This window comes from Micromesistius poutassou (assembly GCF_964030765.1).
Source record: "Micromesistius poutassou genome assembly, chromosome: 11".
In the NCBI taxonomy this organism is placed as follows: Eukaryota; Metazoa; Chordata; class Actinopteri; order Gadiformes; family Gadidae; genus Micromesistius; species Micromesistius poutassou.
The window spans coordinates 13,817,120-13,837,462 of NC_140281.1; the positions used below are offsets into that span (position 1 = coordinate 13,817,120).

At 44.7% G+C, this 20,343-nt stretch overlaps 1 protein-coding gene across 1 annotated transcript; it reads right to left on the bottom strand.

Annotated features, from left to right (window-relative positions):
- Window positions 1–377: 377 nt before the first annotated feature.
- On the bottom strand, window positions 378–20,166 carry mrc1a (mannose receptor, C type 1a; the record flags this gene model as incomplete). Its single annotated transcript, XM_084474862.1, has 30 exons — window positions 378–656; window positions 976–1,008; window positions 1,288–1,449; window positions 1,791–1,904; window positions 2,133–2,285; window positions 2,941–3,106; window positions 3,508–3,740; window positions 3,938–4,043; window positions 4,173–4,345; window positions 4,753–4,861; window positions 5,271–5,410; window positions 5,584–5,684; window positions 5,795–5,859; window positions 7,256–7,419; window positions 7,636–7,674; window positions 7,848–7,989; window positions 8,189–8,264; window positions 8,494–8,609; window positions 9,616–9,815; window positions 10,330–10,478; window positions 10,752–10,867; window positions 14,377–14,493; window positions 14,888–15,045; window positions 15,805–15,987; window positions 16,232–16,372; window positions 16,777–16,890; window positions 17,317–17,472; window positions 18,237–18,410; window positions 18,923–19,321; window positions 20,094–20,166. 30 exons carry the CDS (start codon window positions 20,164–20,166, stop codon window positions 421–423), a joined length of 4,308 nt encoding a protein of 1,435 aa, XP_084330988.1. The 3' UTR covers window positions 378–420.
- Window positions 20,167–20,343: the final 177 nt, after the last annotated feature.

Below are 20,343 nucleotides of genomic sequence, written 5' to 3' on the forward strand. Positions count from 1 at the left end.
CCATTCTTGAATCTTGAAATATTCTTCGTAAAATAATTTCTAGTTAATGTGACTGTGAATGTGTCAGTCAAATTAGTTTGATTACGTTTAAAGAACATCATAAAATAAATCTGTACAATTCTCAAAAATCCCCAAAAAAACATTAAATTATCTCAGATCATTCACATCATTCACCCATCCTGTCCAGAACTCATTATGTAAGTATCATTGAAATAGTGCTGATAAAAGGTGGTTTTGATTCGGCGAAACCTCCAAAATAAAGTGACTTGGTTGAAAATCTCTCAACATATCTTCAAACGTTGACATTCCTTTGCAGAAACCCGATTGCGTAACAAAATGTCCTATCTGACCAAACGCGTGTTGCGGATGCTTGTATTAGCTCAGGGGGTAAAAAACAACAACAAGGCTAGAACATCGTCTCTATGACGTCTCCTCGTTGGGCTCGATGTTAGCGACCAGACCCGTGGTGTCCACGCTGGATCGGATGGGGTTATTAAAGTACAAGTGGTTGTCGAAAGTACACTCTCCCAGGGACGGTCTTGGAATCCGGTTGCGCAGCAGGAAGAGCCCGAGGCCGACCGCGGCGATGCTAACCAGCACCACGGCTACGATGACTCCCGTGTTACCGCTGGAGGCATTTCGTTTGCTCAAGGGCGCTGGGGGAGATGGAGGTGAAGGTATGGAGCGAGTTAGACTGAAATGTTGGTAGTCAGCAATTGTATCTTTTAGTTTCCTGCGTTTAACAGACCCCGACGTAACACTAAATAAAGTCTACAAGACAATTTTGAATACAGTGCTAGCATAGCAGTTGCATATCAAAGATTTGTTCGGCTTAATTAACGTTTATTAGCTAACATTTATTAGCTAGCAATACCACCTGAAAAGACTTGCTGTGGTCAGGTATAAATAATGAGAAGATATTATCACATGTATTTATTATTATTATTATTATTATTTATCTGTGAATGTGCTTACCGATCACTGGAGGCTTCTCTGTTGGTGTAATGACTGTAAATAAGATGAAATATACATGTAAATAAAACAACAAAACAAAATCTATATTAATATTATACTACTACTAATGACGCTACTTCTACTGACTGCTTATATTAGTAATAACTTACCTTTTCCTTAAGTCATTTAGCCAATGCTTTTAAGTGACTTACATTGAAGAAGAAAAGTAAGAAACATGTCACGAGGAGCAGATAAGGGTTAGGCATCTAGCTCAGGGATGGCAATAATAATAACCACAATCAGATAAACAATAGTAATGATAATAGTGCTTACTTTTGGCGGTCTTGCAGATGAAGCCCTTGTATCTGCTGCAGCTGCTGATACTCCACAGTCCGCTCTCCGATTGGATGTCCACGCAGCCGTCGTTTATCACAGGGCGGTCTGGCTTCCAGTTAGTGTAGTCCACTACACTGTTGTCGAGCCACATCCCCTCAGCTTGGAGACAAGGGTCACAACATCAAACTAACCTCAAAACAAACTATTAAAGACGGAATCTTACACCTAAGTGATATGAGTATGAATAAATGCTTCCAAGTATAAACAATATATAGTTATATCTACTCTAAACTAAATACTATATTTAATAAATACTTAAATATCTGGAGAATATACTCTACATATATATATATATATATATATACAGTAGTATATATTATTTCTATATAACGACCTTGCATTAAAATAATGGCAGAATATAATGATCTTGAACCATATGCAGCACACACACATATATATATATATATATATATATATATATTCTCATCAGCCAGTCCTACCTTCATGGTTAAAGTACATGCCGATCCAGACATAGGAATCGTCCACTAGAAGCTCCAGGTTTTGCTGGATGAAGTAAGCCTCTGCTGGGTCCGCAATGCTCACCAGAGCTCCACCTGAGTAAATGTACATCTTACATTAACTGGCATGTTACAGCATGTGCACAGCTAGCACTGTACAGCACTAGCATGTTACAGCGCATGCACAGCTAGCACTACGGCGCAAGAACACTACTGCATGTGCACGCTATGGCAAAATGCTACCATGGTGCACAGAACCCCGGCCGGTTTATATTGTATTTGAATACTGTGAAGTGAATCCCAGCTGCATCAAAATCAAAGCACCTGTCCGGAGGCACTTCACCGAGGCGTGGGCCCAGTTCTCCATCTCATAGGTGTGGAAGGAGTAGCAGTGCCCCCGGAACGGGACCCACGACACCATCCACTTTGATTCTGGACAGGTCCCAGGAAACTGTGGTGGCAGCGTTGGGGCGATGGCTGTGTGAGACACAAGAAAGGACCACAGATTGACAGTTTACTTTTAACCATGCTTGCTGTTCAGAATGTAAAAACATGTCCCAGGATTTCCGGCTAACCATCTGGATGAACAAATGAACATCATATACTATATGTGAAAAAGTTAACTTACTTACCCTTTGTTTCTGCTTTGATTTATGCTACCGTTCTATATCTGTCCATTGGTCCATTAATCCTAACTGTTTTTTCTAATCACCCCTGGAAGGAGGCATTCCATTTCTGTGTTCATTCTCAAGGTTTCTTGCCTTGGACTTTGAAAGTAAAGGCTTAGTTAAGGTTGTACGTTGACGCAAGTTAACACGTTAACACAAGAGGGTTTAAGGACCCATTACGTCCTTGCGGACCCTCCTTGCGTCCACCACACGGGCCTGACGTGCGCCACCCAAAAATTTTAACCTTTCGTCGAGCAGCAAGGGCTGTGTTTCGTCTGCTAACTTCACCCCGACGTAAATCAGACACAGAACCAAAACAGGTTCACGACTGCGTCGAAACGACTGCTTGGTCATTGCGTTGCGTCAACGTGGAACCATAACGAAGCCTTAAGTCCTTGCAATTCAGAGGGTGTAGGGTTAGAGGGGTCGAATAATGTGGGCCTGTGAAGGCTTTTGAGACTGACCTGTAGACTGTTTGCAGAGTGAGTAGTAGTTTTCGGTACAGGCTGCGGTCTTCCATGTTTTATCGGTATCCATGTACACGCAGGCTTGGTTCGTCTTGGGCTCGCCCGGCGCCCATTTTGTGAAGGACAGAGGCCAGTTGTCAATCCACTGGAACCTTCCACCGGTCTACAGAAGAGAAGAGACTGTTATAATTGTGTGTTCAGGGAACTTCCTTTCAAGAGGACAGATATTTTTTTCACTACACAGGAAATGCCATTTCTGTTCAGTTGGCGATAGCAGCTTTCAGCGGGGGCTGTGTGGTTATTCCCATGATGCACTGCTTTCCCCCACTGAGCTCCTTTCGCTCACAAATGCGAATCAAAATATTTTATTGTCTGTAATTGTATTTTGCACAAATGAACAAAAATTTTTTAACTATGATTTGAGGTTAGGGTTTGTGTTCCCTTAACTATTTAGACTAGGCTCACAGTGCTCTTTCTGAAAACGAGTCGCAGTTAGGGGCTTCGCTATCCACTGGATGACGGCACGACGAGGAGCCACCATGAAGGTACAGTCACTGCTCTCACCAGGTTGCTGTTGAGCCCGATCCACACAGACTTGTTGTGTCGGTCCACTTGGAGGCTGGTGAAGGCATGGGTCACGGGGTTCAGGATGCTGGCCAGGTCAGCATCGTCTGCGAGACACTGTTTCCTCGCCTCGTCCCACCGCATCTTCATCGTCTGCATCTTGTAGGAGTCGTTGCCAAACTTGACGAAGGCGTTCGGCACAAAGGTGGTGGGCTTCACCGCAATGTTGGAGTCTTTGTTCAGAAAGGGTGTAATGTGTCTGTTAGATTTAGACTTAGTCTGGGTTTTTTTGTCATTATTAATTCATAAAATGTATCATATGTTCAATATATACTTGTCATTTTAGTTTTTATCAACTGCTTAATGGTGCTGTAGTGCTATGGTTGTTTGTGATAAGACGAGACTTCTGGCCAACGTCCTGGCTCCTTACCCACGTTTCGTTTGCAGATGAAACCCCGCTTTGCACCACAGTCGTCTACCTTCCAAAAGCCCGCCAGCTTGGGGACATTTCCCACAATGATCACGCAGTCAAACTCCTAGCGGGCACAACATTCACACACCAAGTTAAATCGATATACTCATTTTTAGATCAGACAACCCATTTCCAATTTAACTTAAAGTTCAGCTCCCTAACATTCCAAGGGGGCGCGACCCCAGTGTCATACCATGCTGATTCTGGCAAAGTGCCCGCTGGGCGAGCTGGAGGGGTGACCTTTGGCCCAGTTGGTGTAGGTTACACCCTTGCCGTCCGTCCACAGGAATCGCATCTCCCAGTTGACGTCATTCATGCCGATCCACATGTTCTGAGAGTACTGCTGCAACTGCATGGTGAGGAAGGCTGGGACAGGAGCACAAAGTCCGCCTCGGCTGATCACCTGACCACTGCAGTAGCATTGTGATCAACCTATGTAGAGGCCCACCTGGCTCCATATTTACATCTTATCCTACGTTTTAGAAACGTTTATATTACCACATTGTTACAACTTAGATTGTGTTTAGGTATAATTTCTGTATGTATTTGTAGCCTTTTCTCTTAACTTGTGTCTCTTTTGTCCCACACTTGCTGCTGAGACACCTAAATTCCCACCTGGGTTTAAGAAAGTACCATCTTATCCCTTGTCTCTTGTTTGATTCACACTTACACTTTAGAGTAATGCACTGGGTCTGTATCTCACTGTATGAGGCTGCTAGTACTAGGCTAGGCTACTAGTCCTCTGAAGGAGCTTGTGGGACCACATCTCTCACCTTGTTCTCTGGTGTTGAGGATGGATGCCAGATTTGCTCCCTCATTTACGCAGTGAGTTCGGGCGTCTTGCCAGGTCATCTTGTCGCTACCTGTCACAAACTTGTAGCACTAGGAAAACAGGATGCGTCACCACTGACGCAAGGAGAAAAACCTGACCACCCCGCTCGCTGTGATCTAATCAGAGGTTCACAGGTTCACCAGGAGGGGAAAGAAGGGCCATTGGGGCTCACTCAGACCTTAATACAATACTATAATCGCCAAATTAACATTAAAGTCAAATTGAATTGGGTGTCCATTTTTTGACTGACAGTGACATTTTATTTGTTGACAGCAAATTATTTTGTCTGATGGGTCAATATTTGGCACAAATCAAGTAACATCAAGCTCAGGCTTTAACAGTTAATCAGATAGATAGACGGATCGGCCCCAGATCCATCCTGCTATTAGATATCCATAACAAATCGGTTATGTACAGTCATTACCTAGCTTAGCTTAACACTGGACTTGGCATCCTTACCTTTCCTTGGAAGGGCGTGAAGTTTGGCGGGCAGCCCCCAATGGGGGCCGAGGTAGGGGCCACGGTGGTGTTGAGGAAGTCTTTGTGTCTCTTGCAAATAGAGGGCAGTTCCACGCCACAGTTGATATCGTTCCAGAACCCTGCATGTCCCAGGTATGCAGAAGAAAAGTAAGAAAGTAAGGAATATCTGGGGTCCGCAAATAGCAATACTTGGGCAAAAATCTGGTCATGATGTGATTGAAGCGATTCTATGCATCAAGCTCGATACGATCATTGAACAGCATTATGTTGAGTGACGAGCCCCTGTACGCACCCATGCTCTTGTATATTGTCACACAGTTCTCATCGTTGTTCGCAAAATTGGGTTCGTTCTGTTCCCAAGCAGCGTAGGTCACTGGAGTCCCGTCCACCCAGCTGCAAAAACACAAAGAAAGCAACTGAATCTTCACAAACATAGTATCCACTTGGTCAATGATGTCAGACAGAAGATACTGTGAAAATGACCCGTTTGTGATGGGATTTACCTGAACGACTTGTCCAAGTTGAGTCTCAGTCCGATGTAGAACTGTCCCGACGTTCCTCTGCTAATCTGATGAAACATAGGAATACATGTAAACACAAGTGTGTATGTTGTTGACTGAATGTTTTAAGGTATACTGCTGCTGTCTTGGCTGGGTCTTTGTTATCAAAGATGTGTTAAATCTTAATGAGAGCAACCTGGTCAAATAAAGTTAAAGGTCAAATTTTATGGATGCTTTAATATAGGTGTTAGTGGGCCCCTAATATAGTACTTGAAGATGTTCAAGAAATTCAGCCTTGGTGCAGAGTTACAGCCACTATGAGCCAGTCCCACAATGAGCTCTCCACAAACGTGCTGTTTTTAGAGGCGGGTCAAGGTGGAGGGTGGGGGTGTGGCCCTGAGCAGCTTGCGGCCACGGTACCATGCACTAGTGTTTACAGTGGAACACTCCGGGTGCTCCGGCGGGAGTCCTGGAGCTCCATATCTAAATAATATCATATTATATTTAGATATCTATATAATATAATATATATTATCATGGTCAAAAGCTGTTTGCGCCTCCGGATGATATTATGAATCTCAAACGACTGCGTCGGGTTCTCAGACGCCTCTGGTTCTTCCACTTCCACGTCAATATTAAGTACAGACTGAACCGTGAAATGGAGGAGAATGGGATTGTTGCCCGGGGTTGTCTCCCGCTGAAGCCCCGCTGCCCGCTACCGCGGTAGCGCTGCCCGGTAGCCGCTGCCCAGCTGCCGCGGTAGCGGGCAGCTGGCAGCGGGGCTCCGGCGGGAGACAACCCCGGGCAACGGGCAGCGTTCAGCGGGCAGCGGGGCTCCGACGGACAATCCTGGGCAACAATCCTTTTCTCCTCCATGTTGCGGTTCCCAATTCCTTCTCACCACAGATAACCTTGTTGTGGAAATACCAGAGACCTCAGAGAACCCGACGCAGTCTAGTCTTTTCACCAAATGGGAGCTTTATGCAAGCTTGCGTTATTGTGTTGCGTGTTATGCACCATAACACCAACAGCAGAACGGTTATCCAAATAACAAAGAACACTTGCGTTACAGTGTGTGTATTCACACACACACATGTGGCGCTCGCACGGTCCTAGCTCATTGTCTCATTGGCGGGCCAAATTCTCTGGGCGGGCCAAGCAGAGAAAGGGGAGGTAACCTGACCCCATATGACGACATATGGGGCCAGATCCCAAATCCACTCGTTTGAGCGTTCATTTTTTCAAAGGCGGAGCAAGATACCTACTGCTCGTTTTACACTTAACGCAATTTTTAGCTACTGGGGGAACATAGGCAGGCTAGGGGAACTCATATTAATGTTCGAAAACCTCATAAAGTGAAAATTTCATGCCATGGGACCTTTAAATACAAAAAATACGAAAGAAAAAGATCACCCAGCAGAAGCATAGCTGTTGACACTCAGACTCAGAGAGAATGCCACCTGCCTGTCTCCAGAGGAACTTCCTCTCGTCTTCCCCGGTGATCACCGCCAGCTCTCCATTCTTCTTATGGCACACTTCTCTCGCCTCTTCCATTGCTAGCTTATCATAGTTCAGCAAGTAATGTGTGTCGTTGTAGATAATCCAACCATCCTCTGTTTTGTTGTACACTGGAGACACGCAATACAACCTGCTTAGACACTAGTGTTGAACACTACAACAACAACACACTGCTTGGACACTAGTGTTGTACACAATATAAATAGCTGACCCTGATTAGACACTAGTGTTGTACACAATAATAACAACACACTGCTAAGACAGTAGTGTTGTACAATATATACTTCTTGATATAGAGAGGAAGAGGGAGGGAGAGAGAGAGTCACCTATGACTGCTGCAGTTGGGTCAGGTTTGGGTGTCACGCCTGAAAACATAAAAAACACCAACGGGGGGATTGAGTGACAGCTCAGAGTGTGTAATGGGTTGTATAACAATAATAAAAATATAAATACGTGAAAACGTGAATAATAATAACGATGATGTGAACAATAATAATATGAATACAAATAACGTGAATAAGTACACATATTGCGGGACCTTTTCGTATCTGGCAGATCCAGTCTTTGTAGGCTTCACAGAAGCAGTCGTTCCATTTGCCGTCGTATAGCTCCACCTCGACACAGTGCTCCAGGTCGTTGTAGTTGTTGGGCTCTCCGAAGCGCCACTTCTCAACGCTCAGCTGCAGAGGAAAGAGGTTCAGGACGATTTGGAATTGTTTCCACCATGTGCATATCGTGAATGGTGAGAGTGATGAACACGGTTAAGTATATCAAATATAAGACAAAGGCGAAGACGACAATGAAGGGGCCGGTTAGAACGATATTATAAGGCCCGTTAGTGCGATATTATCAAGGTCATGAGATGGTCAGTTGACTCACAGCTGAACCGTCACTCCAGGCGAACCCAGAATTGCTATCAAGAGAGCTGAGCCCGATCCAGGCCGGATCACTGCCACTAGCATTCAAAAAACAAGGTTGTGAGAGTCAGAAAGAAGAGAAAAATCAAAGCTTTCTATTGCCAATAGTCCTGCCATATCATGTCTATGCTAGGACTACAACAGGCTAACATATGCTAGGCTAAGCTGGTGATGATGAAGACAACGATGACAATGATAATGATAACGATGACGATAACAAGATGACCATATTGATGATGATGATGAGAATAATGATGGATTACTTACTATAAATTAGTGAAGGGTGTGTTGCTCCGGACGCTGGCCAGGTCTCCACCGACCGCCCTGCAGAAGGACTTGGCTTCTGCATAGTTCTTCTTCTCCTCCTTGGGCTTCCTGTACAGCTACAGAAACAAAATGCTGCTGTCAATCACCTGATTTCACAAACTGACCGTGTGCACTGATTTCTATAGCTACTGTCCTATTGATTTGTATTGCTACTGTCCTACGAATTTCTATAGCTACTCTCATCCTGATTTCTATAGCTACTGTCCTACTGTGTTTATTGCTAATTCTGTTCTGTCATTCTGTTTCCTATGGTCCTTCTGATTTTACCTTTCGATTCAGTTTTAGTATGTTTTAGATACACAGACACACTTTTGTTTGACATACTCCAATTATGATTGCATGTTTTGATTATAAATGGCTAAATCCAAACAAACACTTGCATCATCAAACCAATCACTCACTCTATTGTAGGTGTAGGTCACTCACTCTATTGTAGGTAAAAGCGTTCTATTACATGTACATGTAGGCTAGGGTTATATTTCAGGTAGGCTAGGGTTATATTTCAGGTAGGCTAGGGTTATATTTTATGTAGGCTAAGGTTATATTTCATGTAGGCTACAGTCTAGGTATAGAACTATAGTTATTATAAAATGACTACTGTTAGTAATAAAACATATTTTTTATAACTTGCCAGTTTGTATTTATATAATATGTTTGGTTTAGGCTATTGTTTTTTTTGTAGTGCAATAGAACCCTCAGTTCTATTGCACTGTAAGGGTCTGCTATATTGATGTGTTGTATTCATGGTATGTGGTTCTGGAAGTCCGACTAGGGACTACAGATAGCTCCTGGTGCAACATGTTTACTGTGCATTGTCCCTGTTAAAGGTAGCCTCGCTGGCTAATCAGCACACCCAGACGGCAGTCGTAGTTGATGATGAAACCGGTCAGTGCTGCTAGCTGAATATCATAATAAGATAATAATAAAATAATAACATTAATGCTTCTTTGGAATCACTTGTATTCAAACGGCAGATGTTAAAATTAATGGTAGCGATACCATTTGCGGCTGACCTACAGCATCTTCAAATGCAAATTGAATAACACTGGGGTGACCTCTGACCTTGGTGCAGAATTTATGGTCTTCGGACACCCAGCCGTCTGGGCAGCTCAGCCAGGGGGAAGGGGTGGGTGCCATCGTCGTCATGGAAACCCCTTCAGCACGCTTCTTGCAGATGTACTTCTCACGGCTGTCGCAGCTCACCACGTCCCACAGCCCAGCCCGCATGCCGGTCATCATGGCAACGCAGCCCGGAATTCTGTCTTTGGGCGCAAGAAACAAATGCGGGATTATGATTAAAGAGAGGGAGTGAGGGACTGTGTGAGTGAGTGAGTTCTGTGAAGTCTATGTCCGTGGCACATATAGCGTTGGGCTGTGGGGGTGAAGGAGTGGAGGGGTGAGGTGTAGGGCTGTAGGGGTTTGATTTTATTAGATTTTTATTAGGAATTTAAAAGTAGTGTAGGGGTGGGGTGTAGGGCTGTAGGGGTGAGGTGTAGGGGTGTAGGGGTGAGGTGTAGGGCTGTAGGGGTGAGGTGTAGGGCTGTAGGGGTGAGGTGTAGGGGTGTAGGGGTGAGGTGTAGGGCTGTAGGGGTGAGGTATAGGGGTGCATTGAATCCAGAATATGAATGCAAGGCTCTGTAGTTTAGTGTGGAGGGACATATGCAACATGGATAGTGTGAAGTATATAGGCCTACATATAAAGATGTATATGATAGTTAAACTGATTACATATTCAGATGAATGTACACATATGTCATGTTAATAGTGCTGCCATACCCGGCAATCCTATGTTGAAGTGAGTAAATTCCACAATGGTTCCGGCGGTCCATTTAAAGGTGTGTCCGTCCTCCATGTTGGAAAGTCCTGTCCAGAAATACTTCTCCGGTCTCAGACCGACCAAACTGACAAGATATGCACTCTCATACCTAAAACAAAACACATTGACACATATTTAGAGTTGACGTTTACAGTACTATACTTCTGAATGGGAAAAAACAGCAGCCACTTCAACCAACAATACAATTTGTTTTGAGCTGGAAAGTTAAGGTACTAGGTGAGAGATGGTTAGGTTCAGCTAAGTTACAGATGGTTACGTTGGTTAAGTTACCGTGGTTAAGTTTTAAGTATTAAGTTAGGGATACAGCAGTGCATGATGGGAATAACCACCACTTTGTGTGGAGGCAGAGAGGATGGGATACCTGTCGTGTACATTCACTAGGTTCCCGCCGGACTCCTTGCAGACCTTCTGGGCGTCTTCAAAGGTCTTGGTCTGAGCTCCGATCTGGTAGCAGTACCACTGGAACCTGGTCCAGCCCTGGATCCCACACAACCACAGCTCAGAACCACAGCTCAGAACTAGTCCAGCCCTGGACCCCACACACCACAGCTCAGAACCACAGCTCAGAACTAGTCCAGCCCTGAATCCCACACAACCACAGCTCAGAACTAGTCCAGCCCTGAATCCCACACAACCACAGCTCAGAACTAGTCCAGCCCTGAATCCCACAAAACCACAGCTCAGAACTAGTCCAGCCCTAGACACACCACACAACCACAGCTCGGAACCACAACTCCCCCTCCCCCAGTCAGGAGTGGGAAGAGGACCACTGTGATACAAACATTAGGACACCAAATTTGGCTAGTTCCTGATGAGTGCTTTTGTTAATGTAACCTATTAATATTAGTACTTACGTAAGGTACATTATAAATGTCAATGAACTCCTATTTTTGGTCAATGGTTTGTACAACACTCTACCTATTACCACTTCTCAACTGGATTTTATGTTTTTAACTGAAACATGGCTAGAACAAAATAACAGTGCAACCGTTCTGATAGAGACAGCTCCTCCCAACTATAACTTTTTTGATGTATGTAGATCTGGAAAAAGAGGTGGAGGGGTTGCTGCTATATTTAAAAATGTATTTCAGGGGAAACAGATGCTATTTGATGATTTTCCATCATTCGAATACCTTTGTGCTGTATTGAAATGTTCCCCCAGAGTTCTCCTATTAATTATTTACAGGCCACCCACATACGCTGCAAATTTCTTCGATGACTTTACAGAATTATTGTCTAGCATCTCCACAGACTTTGACTGTCCAGGTATAACTGGTGACTTTGAAAAAGCTTTTTACCATTTTGGACACATTTGAAATGTCTCAACATGTGAAAGAGGCTACTCATTGTAAGGGGCACACTCTAGACCTGGTTATCACAAAGGGTCTCAATGTTTCAGATCTCTCTGTGACTGATCCTTCACTGTCTGACCATTTCTGTGTTTTCTTTAATATATCTTTTATTCCCGACATACAGACAAAATCAAATACTGTCAAAAAACGGTATATCAATGAACATTCTAATGTACTTTTTAAAAAGGCCATCTCCTTGCTACCACCTCTCAACCCATGTTCTGCTGATGATCTTTTAGAAAACTTTAATTTGAAAATTTTGAAAGTCATAGATGTCATTGCACCTTATAAGGTTAAAACGATTTCTGGAAAGCAAAAGGCACCTTGGAGAAAAGCTGCTTTTGTAACAGCCCAGAAAAAAGATTGCAGGAAGGCTGAACACATATGGCGTAAAACAAAACTTCATATTCACCATGACATCTATAAAGGCCTCCGTGCCTACAATTTAGACTTAAAAAGTGCTAGAGAAACATTTTTCTCCAATATCATTAAAACCAATACTAATAATGCCAAAACCCTATTTGCAACTGTTGACAGACTGACCAAGCCCCCAACACAAATTCCACCTGACCTTCATTCCACTCAGAAATGCAATGAGTTTGCAGCATTTTATACTGATAAAATTGAAGGCATCAGACGCGCCATCAATGTCTCCACTTTAAACAAAAATGCTGGACTACCACCATATTCAGGCAAAAGTAACGTGGCAATGACATGCTTTAATGTCATAGACTCTAAAACTCTTGTGGAAACTGTGACACAACTGAAACCATCCACCTGTTGCCTTGATACTTTACCTACCAACCACTTTAAGAATGTTTTTGACTGCCTAGCAACAGACATATTGCAAATAGTTAACAACTCTCTCCAATCAGGCACTTTCCCAAAAGCTTTAAAAACTGCAGTTATCAAACCCCTTTTAAAAAAGTGGAGCCTAGATGCCTCTATTATTAACAACTACAGACCAATATCAAATCTACCCTTCATAAGTAAAATCATTGAGAAAGTTGTCCTCCAGCAACTTAGTGACTTCCTGGCATCAAATGGTTGCTATGACACCTTCCAATCCGGATTTCGACCCCTTCACAGCACCGAGACCGCCCTTATTAAAGTTGTAAACGACATCCGTCTTAACACAGACTCTGGCAAAATCTCAATACTAATGCTACTAGACCTCAGTGCTGCATTTGACACTGTAGACCATACAATACTTTTGGACAGATTAGAAAACTGGGTGGGGCTTTCAGGCACAGTCTTAAATTGGTTTAGGTCCTACCTACAAAATAGGAACTACTTTGTTTCCATTGGCGACTTTGTTTCAGAATCAACAAACGTGACATGTGGAGTCCCACAAGGTTCGATCTTAGGACCCTCTCTATTCAACATCTACATGCTCCCACTAGGGCAAATCATGCAAAATAACAATATTGACCATCACTGCTATGCTGATGACACGCAAATCTATGTATCTCTATCACCAAATGACTATCAGCCCATAGATCTGTTGTTCCAGTGCAGAAATCTAGGGGTTATCATGGATTCAGATTTACATTTCGACAGTCACATCAAATCAGTTACAAAATCTGCATATTATCACCTTAAAAACGTAGCAAGACTTAGAGGGCTCATGTCTACCGAAGACTTACAAACACTTGTACATGCCTTTATCACTAGCAAGCTTGATTACTGCAATGGTCTCCTTACAGGTCTCCCAAAAAAAACTCTAAGGCAACTACAGCTTGTTCAGAATGCTGCTGCTAGAGTTCTAACAAAGACCAAAAAATGTGAACATATTACACCAATTCTTAAATCATTACATTGGCTCCCTGGATGTCAGAGAATTGATTTTAAAATCATGTTGCTAACCTATAAATCCCTACATGGTTTAGGGCCAAAATATTTAACTGATATGCTTCCACTACATAAGCCTTCTAGGCCACTAAGATCCTCTGAGACCAATCTGTTAATTATCCCCAGAGTCAACACGAAACATGGGGAAGCAGGATTTAGTTACTATGCAACAAATAGCTGGAATAAACTCCCTGAGGATTTAAGACTTGCCCCAACTCTGACAGCTTTTAAAACAAGACTGAAGACTTTTATGTTTGCTTTAGCTTTCTGCTAAATCTTAAATCTACAATGCTTCTATTTTTTATTTTATTAGTAACTTTGCCTTTATTTTCTCACTTTCTAAAATGCATTTTTTTTAACTCTGCCTTTCTAAAATGTTTTTTTTTAACTTTGCCTTTATTTTCTATCTATTTTACTTTTTACTTATCTATTATTTTCTTTTATTGTATGACAATGTTTATATGTGAAGCACTTTGAGTCTGCCTTGTGTATGAAAAGTGCTATATAAATAAAGTTGCCTTGCCTTGCTTGCCTACCTCATCCTAATCTCTACTCAAATTAAATATTAAAGATGTATGTTCGGATGTATGTTCGGATGTATGTACGGGCCCATCCTTGGACCCAGGACAATTCGTAGCCACTTTATGCTGCTTCTGTAACTAAGTACGTATTGGAACCGCAGGCACAATGGTGGTGAAGGAGAACATGTGAAGGTTAAGGTAGCAAGGACAAGTGCAATTGCTATACTAGGAAACCTGCCACACACCCATGCCCTGTACTCACCCTTTTACAGCCGGGGTTCACAACCTCGTGGGGTCCCGCTGGTTGCTTGGTGGAAGCCGTCTTCTTGCAGATGTATCCGTTCTCCTTCTCACAGCCTTGGTCGGCCCACTTACCCTCCTGAAGCAGGAGGAAGAGAAGAGATTGTAAGAGAGAGAGAGAGAGAGAGAGAGAGAGAGGGAGAGAGAGAGAGAGAGAGAGAGAGGGAGGGAGAGACATACAGGAGGGGAGGATGGTGTATAGGCTAGCTAGGATGTTGGGGTGACTCCCAGTCCAAAGGTTCTGGGTTTTATCCCATATATCCAGCAGCCTACATGACCGCATCCTTTAACAAGATTTTAAAACTAAAACAAAAACACCACCCCTCCCTCTCTGCTCCCTCCCTGCCTACGTTTCTCCACCCTTGTATTTCAAGTGCCTGTGATTGACAGGCGAGTTGTATTCTCCAAGGCCAATCAGGGAAGAGATGTCCTGATTGGTCAGGGCACCCCCCCTCCCACCCCAGGGCGGTTACCTTTCCGCGGATAAGCACGCAGTCCTCCTGGAGGTTGGTGGCGTGGGACGGCTCGTCGCTCTGCCAGCGGGTGAAGGTCACCTGGGAGCGGTCGCTCCACTCAAAGAACATCTGGCTCCTCTGGTCGTTCAGCCCGATCCACAGCTGGTCCGTGGCCACTGGAGCCGCACCGCCACAAGACAGAGTCAGCCCTGTGCTCCAATTCTCCAATTCTTATTCTTCTTCGTTTCCATCCCCATTTGGTCATACAATTCTTGCTAACCCAAACTTCTTCTTAACTTGCTGTGCATCTGCTTCCCAGCACAGTGATTTAACCCAAACAACAAGTGTCCCAGTGAAGACAATATCAGAGGCATTTTATAAATCCCAGCAGGGAATTTAAGTAGTTGTTTGCATGTGGCTACGTATCATTAAGCCGTCTGTTCATATACCAGTACCATGATCATGTTTTAATCATAAATGTCCCATTAATTAAATTGCATATAAGTCAGCATCCCCCCCAACTAGAAATTGCATTTCCTATGACCCAAAGTGGGCTCCTGTCCCCAAGGCTTGGAAACACTGATTTAACCATGTTTACAAGCGTGTCATAAATCAGTGTATCAGCAGAGAGGGTTAGGTCTATAGTTAGGATTAGGATCAGGGTCAGGGTCAGGTTACCCTAGAGAAAGGGTCAGGACTAGAGTAAGGGTCAGGGCTAGAGTTAGGGTCAGAGATAGAGTTAGGGTCAGGACTAGAGTTAGGGTCTGGAGTCTGGACTAGAGTTGGGGTCAGCACTAGAGTTGGGGCCAGGGCTAGAGTTAGGGTCAGAGCTAGAGTTAGTGTCAAGGCTAGAGTAAGGGTCTGGACTAGAGTTAGGGTCAGGGCTAGAGTAAGGGTCTGGACTAGAGTTAGGGTCAGGGTGACTGTGTTCTTACAGTATCCCATCTGCGAGATGAGGAAGCTCTGCTCCTCGATGTTGTGAACACTGGCCAGGTCTGCCCCATCCTTGTGGCAGGCAGACAGAGCGTCCTTCCACATCTTCTTTCCGCGCTGCAGGTTGTAGCAGTTGCCTGCGTACGGCACCCAGTGCCTTGGACAGAACCCAGATTCCTTCCAAGCTTGGGGGGGGGGGGGGGGGGGGGGCGGACGGACGAACGGACAGACAGACATCTTTAGCATCACAACTACATCACCACAGGAGAACAAGAACCACACTCCGACCCAGACACCTCAGAGGACGAATACAAGTCAACATAATGATGAACATAATAATATAGTAATAATAATAATTTAAAAGTAAACGTAAAGACAACAGGCCCTCAGGTAGACAGATGGACGGACAGACAGACAGTTGGATCTCACCGAGTGGAGGGACCTGATTGGTGCCGTTGCCGCGGCGACATATGTAGCCTCTCTTCTTGCTACACTCGCTGCTCTCCCACTGCACCGCCCTCGCCGTGTTCAGAACCCCGCAGGCCTGGCCCGGGGCTGAGGCCGGCTGGCCTGGCTCCCATAGGGCAGAGATGTTAATTTAAGGTTAAGTTAAGGATAAGGTTAACGATATGAGATACAGGGAAGTAAGGTAAGGTATGAGTGAGGTGAGGTACGGTAAGGTATGGTAAGATAAGATTAGGGTAAGCAGGGCGTGGTTAAGGCATGGTAAGGTTTGGTTAAGTTAAGGTATGGTTAAGGTACGGTTAGGTTAAGGTATGCTTAAGGTATGCTTAAGTGAAGGTATGTTTAAGTTAAAATAAGGTACGTTTGTTATGGTTAAAGTATGGAAAAGTTATGTTTAATTTAAGGTATGGTTAAGTTAAGGTATATTCAAGGTATCATCTAGTCAAAGCATGGTTGAGGTACGGTAAGGGTAAGGTAAAGGTGAGGTAGGATAAGTAAAGGTCACTCACCGGGGGCCCAGTTGAGGTATCTGAAGGGGTTTCCGTTGCTCCAGCACCAGCCGCTGTCTGCCTCCAAACTGTTGAGACCGGTCCAGAGAGTCGCCCCCAACATGTTGGTCAGCCCTGGAGCACCGACACCACAGTCACAGCCTGAGTTTCTATGGTAACACCACTATTCACTACTACTATTAAGCCATGAGCACTATTGGCTCCTATTGTTAAGGCCTTTAGCAGAATTTTTTTTTACAATGAGTAAATCTGTGGATACAGGCAGGGGTTACATCATGCCTACTGTAGACTGTTGACATTAGGGGATCGAACCCAAAACCATTCAGCTGGGAGTAAAATAGCCCACGGCTAACCTGTAGGAACCCTTGGGTGAACTTAAGCAAGACGCCTCTAGCCCCCAGCACCCACTGTGGTGAAACACAGTGGTAGTAAACTGGTAGAGTGAGGAGGATGGATGCCAGATAACCAGAGCTGTTCACCAGATCTTCCATTGATTAAAGTGCACAGAGAGGAGACCACAGAAGCTTCCGGAAGGCGTACCTGCAATGTAGCTCTGCTCGTGGAGCTCCACGATGCTGAGCAGGTCGGCCCCCTGCTGTTGGCAGCTCTTGCGGGCCTGGTGCCAGGTCAGCACCGACATGACGTTTCTCTGGTACTGGACCCCCGTCACCGGGTCCGTGTCCCAGTCTTTGGTTCCTGAGTCCCAGTGATATATACAAATTCAGATTCACATCCAAATTCGGATCCACATCCAAATTCAGATCCACATTCAACTGCACTGCACTTAGATTGACATCCAAACTCAGATCAGCATTTACATTCAGATCCAGATCCACATCCAAATTGCGTTCCACATTCAGATCCACATACAAATTCTGATTTAAATTCAGCTCCAAAATTCAGATCTGCATTCACATCGAAATACAGATGAAAGTTCACGTCCCCACGCTCGTTTCCAAATGTGGAAGTACATCTATACCTCAGATCCACTTCCATATTGTGATTCCCATTTGTTAGACAGGACCTATGAGATCTACTCACAGGCCAGTATAACATATGTACAGTATCTATACAGTCCAGTGCTGCCTCTTAAAGCATTGCAAGCTTGGGATGGATCTGGAAGGGAACCAGAAATAGTAGCTCTGTTCTCTTCCTGTGTGTTTCCTGGCAGGATTTAGGAGCAAACGTCAAACAAAGACGGTTTTGGACGACTAGAGGAAGAGGGAGACAGCGATGCTGCGTTAACACTTTGGGAGAAGAGAAAAGGAAAAGGTTGTTTATTTTTGTACCGAGGTCAGCCGCCAGGCCTGCTCGGAGGCGACCTTTTCCCTTTCATGCGAGAGTTCATAGAAGAATACACCTTCTAGAAAGACTACAAATCAGCAAAATCGGAGGCGCCGGATCACATACTGCGATCCAATTCGGAGGAGAGATGGGGATGTTGTGTCATGGGTTCCTACCTTTGTCAGGACAGAATCCCCACTTCTTGTCCTTGTCATAGTCGGTTTCAGTGGCGCACCACAGCTGTTTGTCCGTGCGGCCTTCTGTGGTGCACTCGGAGTACCACTTCTTGATGAAGAGAAAGGGGAACTGGCAGGGGCCACCGAAGGCGTTACCGGCCAGCGTGAACGTCTCTGAAAGCAATATGGTAGTGGAAAGTAAAGTTGACGTTACAGGAATAGAGTTGACTAAGGGATAGAGTTGCTGTCTATCAGCAGAGTGGCTGATATCAAGAATCATTTACGAGTACATAGAAGCTTAACGATAAAGCTATAAATTAAAGCAGATCCTATAACGGATGTATTCTACAAATAAAAAATGCTGGCCAACCAGCCAAACCCCTGACACTCACTTCGCGTCACACAGTTGCACAGCCACTCCCCTTGCCTAATAACGGGGGGGGGGCGGAGAGGCTCAATCTTACACATTGTGCCAAACAAAAGGGTAAACTACTAGTTAACCCTCAACAAGTGTAAACTACTAACATGGGACGAACATGGGTGAATTACCAGTTGAACAATGGTTGACAACTAGTTAACACCGAACAAGGATTAGCTGGTTAACCCTGCTGTTAGTCGGTGGTCCTTGCTGGCTCTATCTACTTCCGGCTGGCTCTAGCAGGTTCCAGCGGCTTCTAGGCGTCTACCTTGGTAGCCCTTGGAGCACAGGTCTAGTCCGCCATATATCTTCCAGCGACTCCAAGTGCCGATGCCCCAGTGGATCATGATGTTTTTCTCATTGTTGTGCCCCCAGTTGAAGTGGAAGTTCTCCCCCACCAGGCCGAACAGCGTCTCGTTCTTGCACTCCCACTGCTGCAGCTTGTTCTTCTCATCGCAGGGGAAGGGCAGGACCTTGGCAAACCCCTTGATCTCGGTGGCCCCGATGCACATATGGAGGGACGTGCTGAGGACCCGGGAGCCGGACGTCCAGCGAAACTGCTGCTCGGCGTCGTTGGGGTCGCAGCGGGCCACCGTGAGGGACGTGGCGCTCACCGCCCTCACACACTTGTTGTGTTCCTTGTTGTGGATGAGGAAGGAGCTGCTGTCTGGGGGGCGGAGAGAGAAGACAGCGGCTCAGGGCCTCTCTGGGGAGCTGCACTTTCTGAGGAGCCCAAGTCTTGGTAACTGGAGATTGGACTTGTGAGGACTATTAAGAATAACTGCTTGACAGAAAAGGACATCTCAAGAATGTTTGGTTTCGTTCTTTTAAATAACTATTAAATAAAAGTATATTCGTCCAAAGTTGTTAATTGGTGATATTGATTCTAAATGTAGAAGCTATTTAGGAAGCTATTTAGGTTTCTTAGGAAAATATGGAGGATGTGCATTAAGGAACCACTGAGTTCCAAAGAAAAATTAAACACAATTTATTAGAATTATCCCGATAAGCGTTTGTGACTGGGACCCCTGGTTTACATGTAGCAGGACTTTCCCCTCACTGAAGTCTCCTTCCTTTCCAAAATGACATTTTTAGTTCAAGAATACATCCAAATACATTTTCTTCATCCGGCTTACTAAAGTGCCTAGGTGCTCTTATGTCCCAAGTGGATATTACTAGTCACAGTTGTATTGTTATTAAAAAGCAAGCAGTCGAAATTTGGAGCAGCTATGAAAAACCTATTGTGCAGCATTATAACCATACTATATTACTACCATACTATACACTATGACAATGATGATTATGATATTCTTGTAGCCTCCCTAGAAATTTGGATTGCTTGCTTTGGTTGAAGCCAGCCTCCAACGTGTGTGCTGAATGGCTCAATGTAATGGGCAGTACAGAACACATCGAACAGACAGAGACATGAAGGCACGTACCCACGACAGCCTGAGCGACAGCGAGCGCTTGCAGGAGGATGAGCAGAGCTGGCAGGGCGGAGCAGACGGCCATAGTCCCCAGTGGTGTGGAGGTCTGGACTCTTGAGCTCCGATCCAGAGGACGGGACGGTCTGAGACGGAGGAGGTCCGGGCTGGAAGCAGCACGCCACTCAGCAGAGACTAAGAGACTGGGACCCAGAGGAACCCTTCCACTTAACCTCAACACTCTGCACTTCCTGTCACATGGGGA